The sequence below is a fragment of the Bos taurus genome, chromosome 19, assembly GCF_002263795.3.
Source record: "Bos taurus isolate L1 Dominette 01449 registration number 42190680 breed Hereford chromosome 19, ARS-UCD2.0, whole genome shotgun sequence".
In the NCBI taxonomy this organism is placed as follows: Eukaryota; Metazoa; Chordata; class Mammalia; order Artiodactyla; family Bovidae; genus Bos; species Bos taurus.
Window position 1 is genome coordinate 39,055,723 of NC_037346.1, and position 13,023 is coordinate 39,068,745.

The following is a 13,023-nucleotide window of genomic DNA, read 5'->3' on the forward strand; positions in this document are numbered from 1 at the left end:
AGGAATTTCCATTCCTGTTCCCCACACCCACCCAAGGGCCTCAGAACACATATGAAGAGAGGCAACAGGGAGTGGCCTCTCCCCATCAGCTCCTGACCTCCTGGGGTCACAGGGCTCAGACCTCTGCTCATCAGGGTGGGGTCTCCCTGTGGTCCAGGCTCTATCTCTCTGGCCGGCTCTTGGGCAATCACAGTGGTCTGGGCCAGGGGGTCAGCTTTGTCATCAAGCTGCTTGTGACCTTGGGCCAGCCCCTCTGAGGCCTCTGTAAAATAAGGGGTGGGGCCCTTCTGACTCTGATAACCTCAGAAATGAGGAGAGGGGCTTCCCTTGGAGGCAATCTTCTCGGGACTAACGGTGCCCCCGGGACAGGCAGAATAGGAGAAGCTGGCAGGGGTGTGCCCCTGGATGTGTGAGGAGTGTGTGTGTGTGTGTGGTGTGTAAGGTGTGTGTGTATGCGCGCGCGCGACGCCTCTACCCGCGGGTGGGGTGTGGAGGGAGGGGCGGGGCCTGTGGGCGGGGCCTGAGTGTCGGACTCCGGGCGCTCCTCGCGCGCGGCGGTGGCCGGGTGCGGCTGCTGCACCACCGACTGGGCGCATGGAGGGGCCGCCGCCCACTGCGCCCCACCGGGCTGGCGCGGCGAGGACTGCGTAGCTAGCAACAGCATGGAGCAGGTCAGCGGGTGCGGGGCCTGGGGCTCGGGTGCGTGTCTTGCGGGGGATGGGCGGGGGGCGGGAAGACTGGCTGAGGGTGGGCGCGCTGAGAAGGACACGGCGGGAGGGGTTTGGGGCTTTGGAGCTCCGGGCGGGGCCAGAGCTCTGGGGAGGGGATAGGGCTGGTGTGACATAGAGCTGGTGCGCGCGCGCGCACACACACACGCACACACGAGTACTCTCCCACCACTGACACAGAAGGAGGCGCTCACCGAGGGCTCACACGCTCCCTCGCTCCCCATCCTTGCTCCAGAAGGAGAACATTTAGAAGCTCCCCTCCCACTCGATAAGGTCCCGGCCCCTTCCAGGATCCTAGTAAGCTCTGCATAATAAGGAATGGCAGAGGTGGGGGTGGCTCTCCCAGGGCATGTAACTACCGCTGACCCTCCCGACCTTATCCCCTCCCCACCGTGGGACCTCTCGATACAACCATCCCCTCCCCCCTTGCACATCAAGGGGCTTCTCCCTGCCAGGCTCCCCCTCCAGTCCCAGTTACAGCAGCTGCAGCAGCTGCTGTCACCATTTCATGGCAGTGAAAAGATGGGGTGGGCTGGGCAGCTTGTTCACATGCCCCCCAAATACAGACAAGCCGCCCCAGCCAGGCCCTGGGTGGCTTCCTTTCACACAGTCTCCATCAGAGGGGTCCCGGTGATGGCCCCCTTAGGTCAGAGCACCTCACTTCCTCCAGAGCTCAGTAAATCCTGGACAAGAGGGGCCGTGCCCTTAAGTGGGTGGGAGGGGCCTTCCCTCTATCCTGACTTGCTGCCCCCAGTTCTAAGAGGGGCAGCATCCTGAGGTGGGCTGGAGGGAGGGGGCTGCCTTGCTCCCTTCCTGGTCACAACTCAGTGAGCGGTCTTGGGGTGGGGTCTGGAGTGGAAAGGTTTTCTGTTCCTGCGTGTGCCTTTACATGTCCACGCTCCCAGGCTTAAAGCTGTGTCTGGGACCTGGGCTCTGAGACCCCTCCCCTCTGTGGCAGAGGGTCTCTTGGGTTGGTGGTGAGAAGGGGCATGGAGGGGTGGAGGGTGATGAGTCAGGGGGTGGGGTGATTCTCAGTTCTGGGGGTTGGAGGGAGGCTCTGAGGAGTCATGAAAGGTTCTCGGCATCTTCCCTGGGCTGGGTGTTATGTGTGGGGAGGGCTGTGGGCTGGTCTAGTCTCCAGGCCTGCTGGGCATCTTGGCTGTTAATTTAAATCGCCTGTGGCAGCTCCCTGGAGCACCAGGCCTGGCAGGGATTCGTCATTCTCTGCTGTTGTCATTACTGACTCTACCTTCAACTCCACTCTGAGCACAAAAAAGCAGGGGTTGGGAGACAGGACTAAGTGCCCCTGAATTGCTCGCGTTAAAATAGTTAAATTTATATTATGTGAATTTCATCTCCATCTCTTTTTTTTAAAGAAAGGAGAGGTAAGGCTAGGGAATACCACTGCTTTCTGCCTGGAGGACCCTAAACACATCTCAGTGGGCCTGTGGCGCAGTCTGAGCTGGTCCTCCATTCGCCTTTTGTACTTCTTCTGGGAATCAGCTGCTTTCCGTTCCCAGAGGCAGAGCCTGGCTCTCCTGTACCCTGGCATTGTGGAAGGGACAGAACACGGAGGAGAGTCAGGACATCAAAGGGGCACTGGGAGCCCTTGGACATCTGTCCTCTCCGTGAAATCCCTGCCAGCTGTGCTGAGCGGTGGCTTTCCAGTCCTTTCTAGGTGTCCTAAAACAGCTCTGTTGAGAAGCGCAGCAGGCAGCCTGTCCCCTGGACCGTGACACACCCTCCCCCCTCACCCCACAAGGGGACTCTGATGATCAACACAACCGTGGAGGTGCCCACGCTGATGTCAGCGCCTGGAGGCAGCCGCGGCCCTACCAGCCCTGTGGGTGTCGCCAGCTTCCTGAATGTGTCAGAAGCAAGGCGTGTATGGGGTGCTTCTGAAATCAGAGCTTCTTTCACCACCCCAGGGGAAGCTCCTATTTTAAGTTTCCCATGTGCGGAGCCCTCTTGTAAAGCAAAGAATCCTTTTATAGTGCAAGGACCGCCCTGATGTGTCTGTTTGGTATGTGTGGATTTTGGCATGGAGGGTTTCCTTAAAGGGGAGCATGCCTGGAATCTCTCACAGGGGCTGGAATGGCCGGGTGGAGTGAGTGCCAGGACAGAGGGGTTTGCCCCTCTGTGGTCAGTGCCCTGACCCTCTTTTTTTCTCCATTTAATTCCCCTCACTCCTTCCCGGTGCCAGACAGAGAGGGGAGCAGCTGCCGGGGATTTCCAGAGCTTCCAGGGGGAGGTGGGAGCCACCCCTCCCCAACTCTTTTCGCTGCTCCCCTCTGTTCCTCTCCTCCCGCCATCTCTTCCCTGCTTCTACATTCCCCTCCTCTCTCCTCCTCTCACCACCCCTCATCCTCCCAGAAGGGCAGAGAGACTGGGAGGAGAGTGGAGCAAACCCTGCTCCATGCAGGGATGTGCACGGGCCAGGTTGTGTGAGGCAGGGTCCAGGTGGCCTGTGGCAGAAGCAGGGATGCAAGCCAGTTGCTGGTAGCAGTTAAAAGCCCTCATCTAGAACCATGAATTTAGCATCCTGGAGCTAAAAGGGACAACCTGGCCTAGCTCCTCCCAGAGGTATCGCACTTGGTAGAAAGAGTAAAGGCTCAGCGTCAGACTTCAGCAATTTATTTATGCTCTCTGAGCCTGTTGCTTCATTATAGAGTGAAACTAATAATACCTACCTTATAGTGTTGTCATGGGGAGTCATGCTGGTAAAGAAATAATGTTTGCAAAGAGCTTTGCACATAGTTGGTGCTCAACATACTTTAACTCCATTCCTCTCCGTCTTGGTGTTTTCAGGCCCCTGCTAGGTGGTGTCACAATCTTCATCAGTTGTCTCTTAGCCTTGCACACACACTCACACACACACAGTCCTCACCACCAGGCCAACTGCCTGGTATCATGCAGTGGAGAGCCTGTGGGGCTGAGACCCCAGCCCAGGGCCAAACTATGATATAGGTTTCCCAACATGATTCCCTTGAGGGGGGGGTGCTGCCAGTTGAGAGTGGCAGGGGTGGGCGTCTTTTGACCACACCCGACCTGATACTAGGGTTCACAGAGTGTGGCTTGCTTGCCCTGCTGCTGGCCCAGGGAAGCAGCCACCTCTCTCTCCACCAGGGTCAGAGGTCCAGAAGTTGCTTGACTAGGGCCCCAGCTGTTTGGCAGGTTGCCAATGTCTCTCAGCCCTCGCCTGGCCAGAGGGCTGTACCTCCCTCCTCAAGGACTTTGAGATAATGGGATCCCTCTTGTCCAGGATTCCTCAGGGACCTGGCAGCAGGGATGAGGGTGAGGACTGGCATGGACTCGAGTGGACTGAGGTCCTGCCCTACACCATTCAAGGGACTTGATGAGGTCTGAGGTCCCCTCTCTGGGATGCCTGGGGCTCTGCCAGAGCTGGGTCCCCCACCCTTCCCCAGCTCTCAGCCTTCAGGCCTCCTTTCCCTGCCACCTGTCTGTTATCAGCCTTCAAGGTCTAAGCCAAACACGACCTCCCAAGGTCCCTGCCTTCTCCCCTCATTATGGAAGCCTCCCTGTTTTTGTCCAGTTCTCTGTAGCACCATCACAGCACCATCCCAGCACACCATCCCAGCAACCTTTGCTGTGCTTGTTGCCCTCCCTGGAAAGTGAGCTCTTTGAGGACAAGCACATCACCTGGTCGGTCCATTCCCTGCTACCCACACAGCAGTTTGCATGTAGCCAGAGCTCAATAAATGTCTTTGAACTTGACTGACTGGGCCACCGCCTTCTTTTTTTAATTAATATTTTTATTTATTTGGCTGTGCCAGGATCTTCATTGTGGCATGCAGGATCTTTAGTTGTGGTATGCAGAGTCTTAATTTGTGGCATGAGGGATCTATTAATAGTTACCCCATCAGCAATTGAACCTGGACCCCTTGCATTGGGAGCTTGGAATCTTAGCCACTGGACCACCAGGGAGGTCCTATGGGCCACCACCTTCCTTGGAGATGAAAATTTAGGTGGGCATGAGTTGCTTCAAGGGAACAAGCAGAAAACCTGGGGGCTGAAAGCCAGAGGAACAGGTCAGGTCTCTCTTCAGCCCTTCCCTCCACTCCTGCCCTCCTACCCGTCTCCACCAGGGGGTGCTCTCTCCCCTTCCGTGGAAAGGCCGGAAGCTGTAGCCAGGTGTATGTTTGGTCATCATGCCTCTAACCCCTATGACCATAACCCCTATGGTCATCACCCCTATAGTCTTCCACTCATTGCTTTGATTCTTTATCAAATGTGAGCTCTCAGTTGGAGACTGGTGGAGAAGGCCTATTGTTTTCGTCTACAGAGGGTGAAACTAAGGCTCAGAGTATGTACTTTTCTTCAAAGACATTCAGCTACTACGTGGGCAGGATGGAAACTTGAATGTGCTCTTGGTTCGGGGCTCCTTGATGACACCGTAAAACCCCGCAACGGCTCCTAGGCCAGGCCTGATCCTGGCCCTGGAATTCTCTGGTCTGGGGACTCCCTGACTTCCCCCCACGCTCCTCTCCTAGCCCTGCCTGGGTCTGGGGAAGGCAGGTTCTTCCACTGGCAGGATGCTGGGTTCCTTTTCCTCTACTCCACTTATCACCCTCTCAGGCTCTCTCTCCCTTGGCTCCTGCTCCCCAACCAAAAAGCCTACTCAAGTGTCCCCCCAGAATTGGAGCTATGCCTCAACCCCACTCACCTGTGCTGTCCCCTGTCCCTTCCTGCTAACTCTCTCAGTGGCCCAATTCCACTTCTTCACACTTGATGCTCTTCCTCACTGCACAGTCTGGCCTCCGCCCCGCCTGTCCCCTGCTCGACGACACAGTGCCACTTCCTCCAGCTCTCTCTCCTCAATCCTCCTTGCTGCCTCTTCCTTCCTGCTTGCCCTGAAAGGTGGGTGCTCCTCGGGTCCCATCCCATATCTCATCTCCTCTCTGCAATGTCCCTGGAGAATCCAAACCTCACTCCTGATCCATGAATGACTTCCAAAGCCATGTCTCTAGCTCACGCCCCTCTTCAGGGAGAAGGACCCAGGGTTCAAGCTGCCAATCACTACCCCACCAGCAACACAGCCTGTATGTTAAGTGTGTGGACTTGAGTCCAAATGGTGTGTGTTAATCGCCCAGTTGTGTCCGGCTCTTGTGACACCATGGACCGTAGCCTACCAGGCTCCTCTGTCCATGGACTTCTCCAGGCAAGAATATTGGAGTGGGGAGCCCAAATGCCTGGTGGCCTCGGATAAGATGCTCAAGCTCTCTAGGCCTCAGCTTCCTTATCTGTAAATGAAGATAATACTTATTTCATAGACCCTTTATAAGGCTGAATTGGAATAAGATATACAAAGGATTACTTAGGCCAGTGCCTGGCATGTCCCCTCTCCCTGAGAACACTCTAGACAGCTAATATCTCATATTCTGAGCCATAAAACTTGGAGTTGTTCTGAAGTGTAATGAAAGTTGCTTAGTCATGTCTGACTCTTTGGGACCCCATGGACTTTACAGTCCATGGAATTCTCCAGGCGAGAATATTGGAATGGGTAGCCGTTCCCTTCTCCAGGGGATCGTCCTGACCCAGGGATCGAACTCAGGAGGTCTCCTGCATTGCAGGCGGATTCTTTACCAGCTGAGCCACAAGGGGAGCCCACTGGGAGTTGTTCTAGACTCTTCTATTTCCTTTCCATAATACGTAGTTGGTTAACAAGATCCGGGGCCTCTGAGGATTGGTGCCCCCTGCCCAGGTGCAGGGCCCTCCCATCTGATCCCCCACGCCTGGCTCCTTACTGCCCCCCTCCCCGCCCCCACTCCCACAACCTCCATTCTTTCCCACGTCATGCTACAGTGGCCCTGGCACATCTCTGCTTAAATCCCTGCTGCAAGCTAGGCTGGAATCTAAGTGCCTCAGGCCCAGTCACTCCACGGTGACATCCCCACCCACATTTCCTTCCTCATCCCTCCGTGCTTCCTGCCCACGAACCTTCCACTTGGCTCCAACCACACTGCTGGAGTCTGCTTTCTCCTGCCTCCCTGCTTTTGTCCACAATCTTCTTTCTTCCCATGGCCCACCACACCCTGTCCCATCCATGACACCCTCCAAAGATCATGGCCGCTTGCTTCTGGAAGCCTTCCTCTTCTGCTTCTGCAGCCTTCCATGGCTCCTCTCCTGGGATCTCACACTAGAGTCAGGATTGGTAAGACCAGGACTCTTAAAGGGAAGGAGCTAAGCCTATCTCCTATCCCCAGGGGCCACCTCCACTCTCCTACTGCAGGGTATATTAGGACTCCCAATAAACATTTGTGAAGGGGGAAAGAAGCTGAATGGGCTTAGAGAGGAATTTAGAAAGGGAGGAGTATAAAGAGGATCCTCAGTGAGGGGCACCCTCCATCCCACGTTGGACTTTATTGCCCTTTTCCCCAGAGAGTGTGCCAGGAATAGAGTGGATTCCAGGGAGCATGGTGGGATGCAGGTAATGGGATACAGATGTCAGAGGGGATGGGGAACCGAGGTGAAAAGGAAAGATGAGAGAGATGCTGGAGAAGATGGATGGGGGAGGGCAGGACGGGATGGGGGTGCAGGTCAAGGTGCAGGAAGAGGTGGGAAGGGCAGCAGGGTGGGGGAAGAGTCCACTTTCTGGGAAGTGGGAGAGGGTGGGGGAGGTGAGCGCAGTGCATTGTGGAGGGAGGAATTGCCTGCCGGCCAGTGTGAGCTCATTTCCTCTCACCGCCTCCTGCAGTGTCTGAGGGCATGAAGCTCTGGAAAAAGTGAGTCAGGGGTACCCTAGGGGCCACCCGCCCCCCTTCCCCACACCCTCAGTCCAGTCTGGATCTCAGTTGCCACTGCTCCCCCCCTTACACAGACAACCCATTTGTTTTGAGAGGAAAGAACCCCTGAGCCAGCCTTGGACTGTTGGAGCTTCAGGGCAGAAAGTCAGACAGAGGGACCTGGTTGAAGACTAAGCAAGAAAATACAGGTGGTGTGATGGGTTACAGTTAGATAGCAGGAAAGACTTCTCAGAAGTGGGGCATAATTTCGCTGCATATGACCTTGATGGAGAGAGGTGAGGAAGGAAGAGGAGTCATTAACTGCCCCACCACCACTACAAAAGCATCCTTTTCTACTGCCAGAGAATTTAAAACATAAAGACTTAACAAGTCAATACCTCCTTCCTGAGGCTTATAGGAGTAGGGGTGGTCTAGATGGTGTCTGGACAACACTGTCCCTTATAGGGTCCGAGTCCTTGATCCTGAGGATCTAGGACTTGAGGCTGATCGGCTCTCAGGAGGCAGGGTGGTGATGGTAGAGCAAATAGGTTTTATGAGGCTCCTTGCCCCAGAGGGGGTGGGACATTTCAGTAGGCAGAGTTGGCTTTCCCGCTTTTATTGCCTTCTTCATCCAAATCATATTCCTATTTATCTGTGGCCTTTGCCTTCCTTTCTTCACAATCTGGGTGAAGAAGTACAGGAGCCCTTTAGAACTACAAGAAGGCAAGGGAAAGAGGTAGCATAGGCTGTAAAATAAAAGGAGGTAGGAGGGATGTTATTAGACAGCAGAAAGAACTTTCCAGCAGAAACTAAAGACTGAGAGACTGTCCCTTCCAGGGTCATCAGGGGATGGGCTGCTGGGGAGCAGGGAAATGAGAAATGGACTCAGGACCCTGGTTTGTTCACTGGTCCCAGCTCAGAATGAGGCTGGGAAAGGAGGCTGTGGGAGCTTGTGACTGGAAGGCCTGGAGGGTCTCTGTTTTTATTGTCACCCATTGCAGAGTGGGTCTGTGAGCTGTCTAAGGGTATGAGCCACAGGCTGGCTGGGTGGGGGTCTGAAGCTCTGCTTCTCTCGTATGGCTTCCTCTCCCCTGCCTGCATGAGCTGAGACTAGGAAGGGAGTCCTAGATTGAGGAGCATAAAAACTGAAAGCTCCCCTGTTACCCTCACCCCCTCCCCCTCCTCCATCTCTGCCCTTGTCTCAACTGCCATGCGTCTCTGAATGGAAGGCTCCCTAAGTCTTTTTTCTGTCTCTCCCTCTCTTCCAACCAGAGTCTTTTCATCTTTGTCTCTGATTTTCTCTACCTCTCTCTGTCTCTATCTTGTCTCTGCCTCTCTCCTGCTTTCTGAGTCTCTCCGTCTCTGTTTCTGATCATCTCTTCTGGCTTTGTTTCTCTCTGCTTCCCTTTCCGTTTCTTCCTCCCTCCCTCCCTCTCTCGGTGCTAGCTAGTCCGGTGTTCTGTGCCCGTATCCTCTTTGCTTGGCCTGCCTGGATCGTCTTTTCTGGGCTGGGCCAGCCCGAACTGTCTCTCTGAGACCGTCTCTCTTCTGCTGGCTCTGTCAGCGACAGCCCCAACCTCAGCCCTCCGGTACGCATCTGTAACCCAGCAAGAGGCAGAGGGTGCGCCCCGTCTGGCGCGCAGGGGGCGGGGCGAATAGACGCCCCACCCTCCGCGTTCGACCCCGCCCCTTCGGTCCCGCCCCTCCCGGGTCCCTGCCTGCGCCCCCAGCAGTGCCCTGGCCACAGAGCCTCCCCTGCCGCCCGATGAATGGAGTCGCCTTCTGCCTGGTCGGGATCCCGCCTCGCCCGGAGCCCCGGCCCCCCAAGGTGAGGGCGCTGATTCAGGAAAGGGGGCGGATCCAGGCGCTGCCGGGGAGGTGGCAGCAGGGCTGGGGTCGCGGCGTCCCTGTTCCGTGGGCACTGCCTGGGGCACACGGCGCGGGCACCGCGGGGCACGGCCGCAGAAACATCCGCTGGTGGTCGGGAAGGGGGCTGGAGCGGGAGCTGCCCTGAGCAAAGGACGGGAAGGAGGAAGGTAGTCAGGGGGTCGCAACGCGCACCGGGCTGCCAGGGCCAGGAGCACCGACCCGGGCAGCGGTGCCAGGCCCCCGGCGGCCGGGCAGCGAGGGCGGGAGGCCCGCGCCTTTTGTCCGGGTTTTTCAGGCGGGGCGCCTGCCGCCGTTTCCTCTGCCCGAGTTTTCGTTTTCCGTTGGCGAGGCCCCGGCACAGCTGGAGGGAGAGGGAGTGGGGGAGGGGGTTCCCAGAGCGGGATGTCCTTGGCCACTGTGGCCGGACACCCCCTCCCTGGGCCACACTCCCCTCCTGCCGGGCCGGGCCACCCGACAAGCTGCCCGGCACGGGTCCACGGCCCCACTGGGTCCTGGGGAAGAGAAACAGGGCTGGGACCCCTGGTCCTTCAGGCGCAGCTGCCCTCCCTTCTGCCCTCTCAGGCTGGCTGTGGGTGGGTCTGGGCACGGGGTGCCAGGGGCATTACTCAGCGCTGGGCTGCTTTGCTTGGTTTCTTTCATCTGCCAGCTGCTGAGGCTGGGGAGGGGCCAGCAGGGGCCTTCGGGCTCCATTGGGGCCAGCCCCCTCCATACCTCTGAGCCTGACTGCCCAGTTCTGCTGGAGCACCACCCCAAAACAACCCCCCTCTTTCCAAGCTGAAGAGTTGAACACTGACAGGTTAGTGGTTTTCGGAGCTGGGGAAAAAAGTTCTCTAGGGGGTCCAGGTTGGGATCAAGGCTTGGGCAGAGGTCTCTTGCTCTTTTAACTCTGCTGGAAGATTTAGGGCTATTCTCCCCAACCATCTGCTCAGTGTTGAGCTGGGGTCTGGTGCTTTGGAATCTCTGAGCATGGTGTGTACCTCAGAAGCTGGATGTGTGCACAGTATTCCCTTAATCTGCATCTCTATCCCCGATTCCCCCTCTACCTTTCAGCCAAAAGTGTTTCCTAATTACAAACTTGAATTTCAGGATGGACAGGGGATGGAAGTGGAGGTCATTATCCCTGAGTTCCTTGGATCGCCCCCTCCACACACTCCACCACCTACTTCATCCCCACCCCCTCCCTACTATCTCCACCCCCAGCCCCACCCTGTCTGCTGGAGGTGGATGGCATTTGATCCCCTGGGGTTCTCCCCCTCTGCCAGGGCAACAACCCCATTCCTCAGCGTGGCCGCTCTCACTGAGATGCACTCATTGGCATGCAGTTTGAATCTCAGTTACATAACCAGTCATCTCACCTCCAAACACAGCCCAAAGGCCCCACCAGCTCCAGACTCTTCTACTTGCTCAGAAAGTGTTTGGGTCCACCCTAGATTTCAATACATAAATCCTTCAATGCTGGATATGAAAGCCTCAAGAGCCAAGCCCCAGGAGCAGGTAGGGTGGATATTAGGGGCTGAGACTATACAATAGTGCCGGATCTTCTGACGGGAATCATGGCACAAGATGAAACTCTGAGGAAGCGGGTAGTATTAGGAAGGTGGCTTTGGGATACCATGGAGAATGGGGCAGGCTTTTGAGGATCTCAGCTCAAGCAGAAAAGGACTGGACCCTGGGAATAGGCCCTGTGTTTAGGCAGCCTGGATGGGGACGTTTGTGCTCCCGCCTCAGGCCAGCTCTGAGCTCATGGGCCAGGGGTGCAGGAGGCCTGACTGGCCCCCCCGTGGGTGCAGCACTTTGAGTGGGGGATGAGGAAGGGTGCTGGTTACAGAACAGAGAGTGCAGGAGTGGGCAGCGGCATCTATTGCTTCATCCTGTATTGCAGAGACACTTAAGGACTTCATGATGTATCAGATTAAAAGAGAGTCTACAAAGGAGAATGGAATAAGTTACTAAATAAAGGACTGCAGTTAGCTCTTTGGGAGAACTTCTAGGGAGAAGTTTATAAGCTGTAGCATTCCAGGCTAGCCTGGAGCATCATGCAGGGAAGTTTCCTGTGGTGTAGTGGGCTAGGTAGATTCCTATGATGTTGGATTACAGTGTAAAAATCTGGAGAGATTCATGGGAGATGCAAATATACTCAAATGAGCATATACATTAGTGCCCGGAAAAAAAAAAAAAAACCGTGTTGTAAGGATGAGGAGTTGCTTTAATAGTAGAGCTGATAGCTAAGACATAATGGCAATTTCTCTGGGCCAGGATTTATATGTTACCTCTTCCAGTCCTCACAAAACCGCAGTGATGTGGGTACTATTATTTTATTATCCCCACTTTTCAGTTGAAGACACTGAGGCACAGTGAACCAATAGTGTGGCCAAAATCACATTACTAGTGAGTGGCAGGGCCAGGATAGGGACCCAGCAGTCTGGCCCAAGTTCATGATCTCACTCCACTACCCTGCGTCTCACGACCTGACTTGTCTGCTGTTACTCCCACCCTGAATCTGGGTCTGTCTTGGATACAGGCCAAGATCAAGGTCAATGTCTTGCTGGATTGGAGCTTGGTGGCTTGTCTTTCAGCTGAGACAGAAACGGGGACAAGACGCCTCAGGATGGCCAAGCCTCAGGTGTCCATCTGTGTTTGATAGGTGGAGAATCGGCTCATTTGCTCCTCCAGCCCCCCATCCCACCCCAGGCCAACCCACCACATTTGGTCTGTGGCTTGGTTCATTGGTGTTTTCCTTCCAAAGGGGCATTGGCTGTGCTCTGTTGGCTGCAGGGGTTCAAAGGTGAGATATTGGCTTGGTCAGGGGTTTGGACAAAGCCTGGTTTTAATTATCCTGCTCTCTCTCCCTCCCCAGAGAGAGCCATGAATAGGGCCTGTGGGAGCTGGCTCTGCCTTTCCCCTAGCACCCTCCACCCCCTTCAAACACCCGCCTTTAGATCCAGGCCCCCCTCTTTCATGTGAAATTGTGCCAGCTTGTCAGCAGGGCAGTGCCAGTCAGTGCCAGGCTGGCGTCTCCTCCTCACTGCCTCAGTGGGACAGCAGGCTGGGATGGACTCTGGGGCCAGCTGAAATCTCTGTCGGGGCGGAGCTTGTCACCTGTCACAGTGGGTCAGGACCAGAGGGCCCATCTTGTCCAGCAGTGGGGAGCCTGAGGCCGGAGAGTAGCCAAGGCCAGACAGCCCGAGAGTGGTGGACGGGAACCCCGGGGGTCCTGACTCCCATGCTCCCGGCCTGTGCCTTTCCCCACACAGCTCTGTCCTGGGTGCCCCATTCTGGTGCAGGGTTCTGACACTGGGAGGGAAAAAGGAGGGCAGGGAGGAGCAGGGAAAGTGGACAATGTGTCCTGTTCATCTCTCTGTGCCCAGTGGCCAGCACAGTGCCTGGCACAGAGCTGCCAGCCCTCCATAAATGTTTGTGAAATGCAGGCCGGGGAGCAGCCCCTCCCCTGGACCTCTAGGGTGCTCTGTGCCAGTTCTGCCCAGCATCGGGATGCTTGGTCTACACATCAGTCTCCCTGCCAGGCTGGAGTTATTTGAGGGCAAGAAAAATAATCACGGCCACCACTTCCACGGGGGTGCATTGTCCCCATCCCATGTGACGGATGAAGACATGGACACAAAGAATTATATGGCTTCCTGAGGTCACCCAGCTAGTAAGTG

At 56.0% G+C, this 13,023-nt stretch overlaps 1 protein-coding gene across 4 annotated transcripts in view; it reads left to right on the top strand.

The window, feature by feature from the left end:
- The first annotated feature begins 566 nt into the window (after positions 1-566).
- The window catches only part of ARHGAP23 (Rho GTPase activating protein 23), an 81,320-nt gene continuing 68,863 nt past the window's right edge, over positions 567-13,023 (top strand). For 3 of the 4 annotated variants that reach the window (XM_024980828.2, XM_024980832.2, XM_024980831.2), the window contains exon 1: positions 9,215-9,299. In XM_024980828.2, coding sequence (XP_024836596.1) covers positions 9,237-9,299 — 63 coding nt within the window. In that variant the 5' untranslated portion in view covers positions 9,215-9,236. Of the gene's footprint in view, positions 672-9,214; positions 9,300-13,023 lie in introns of those variants that run through there. The other variant, XM_024980830.2, reaches the window with a different exon arrangement.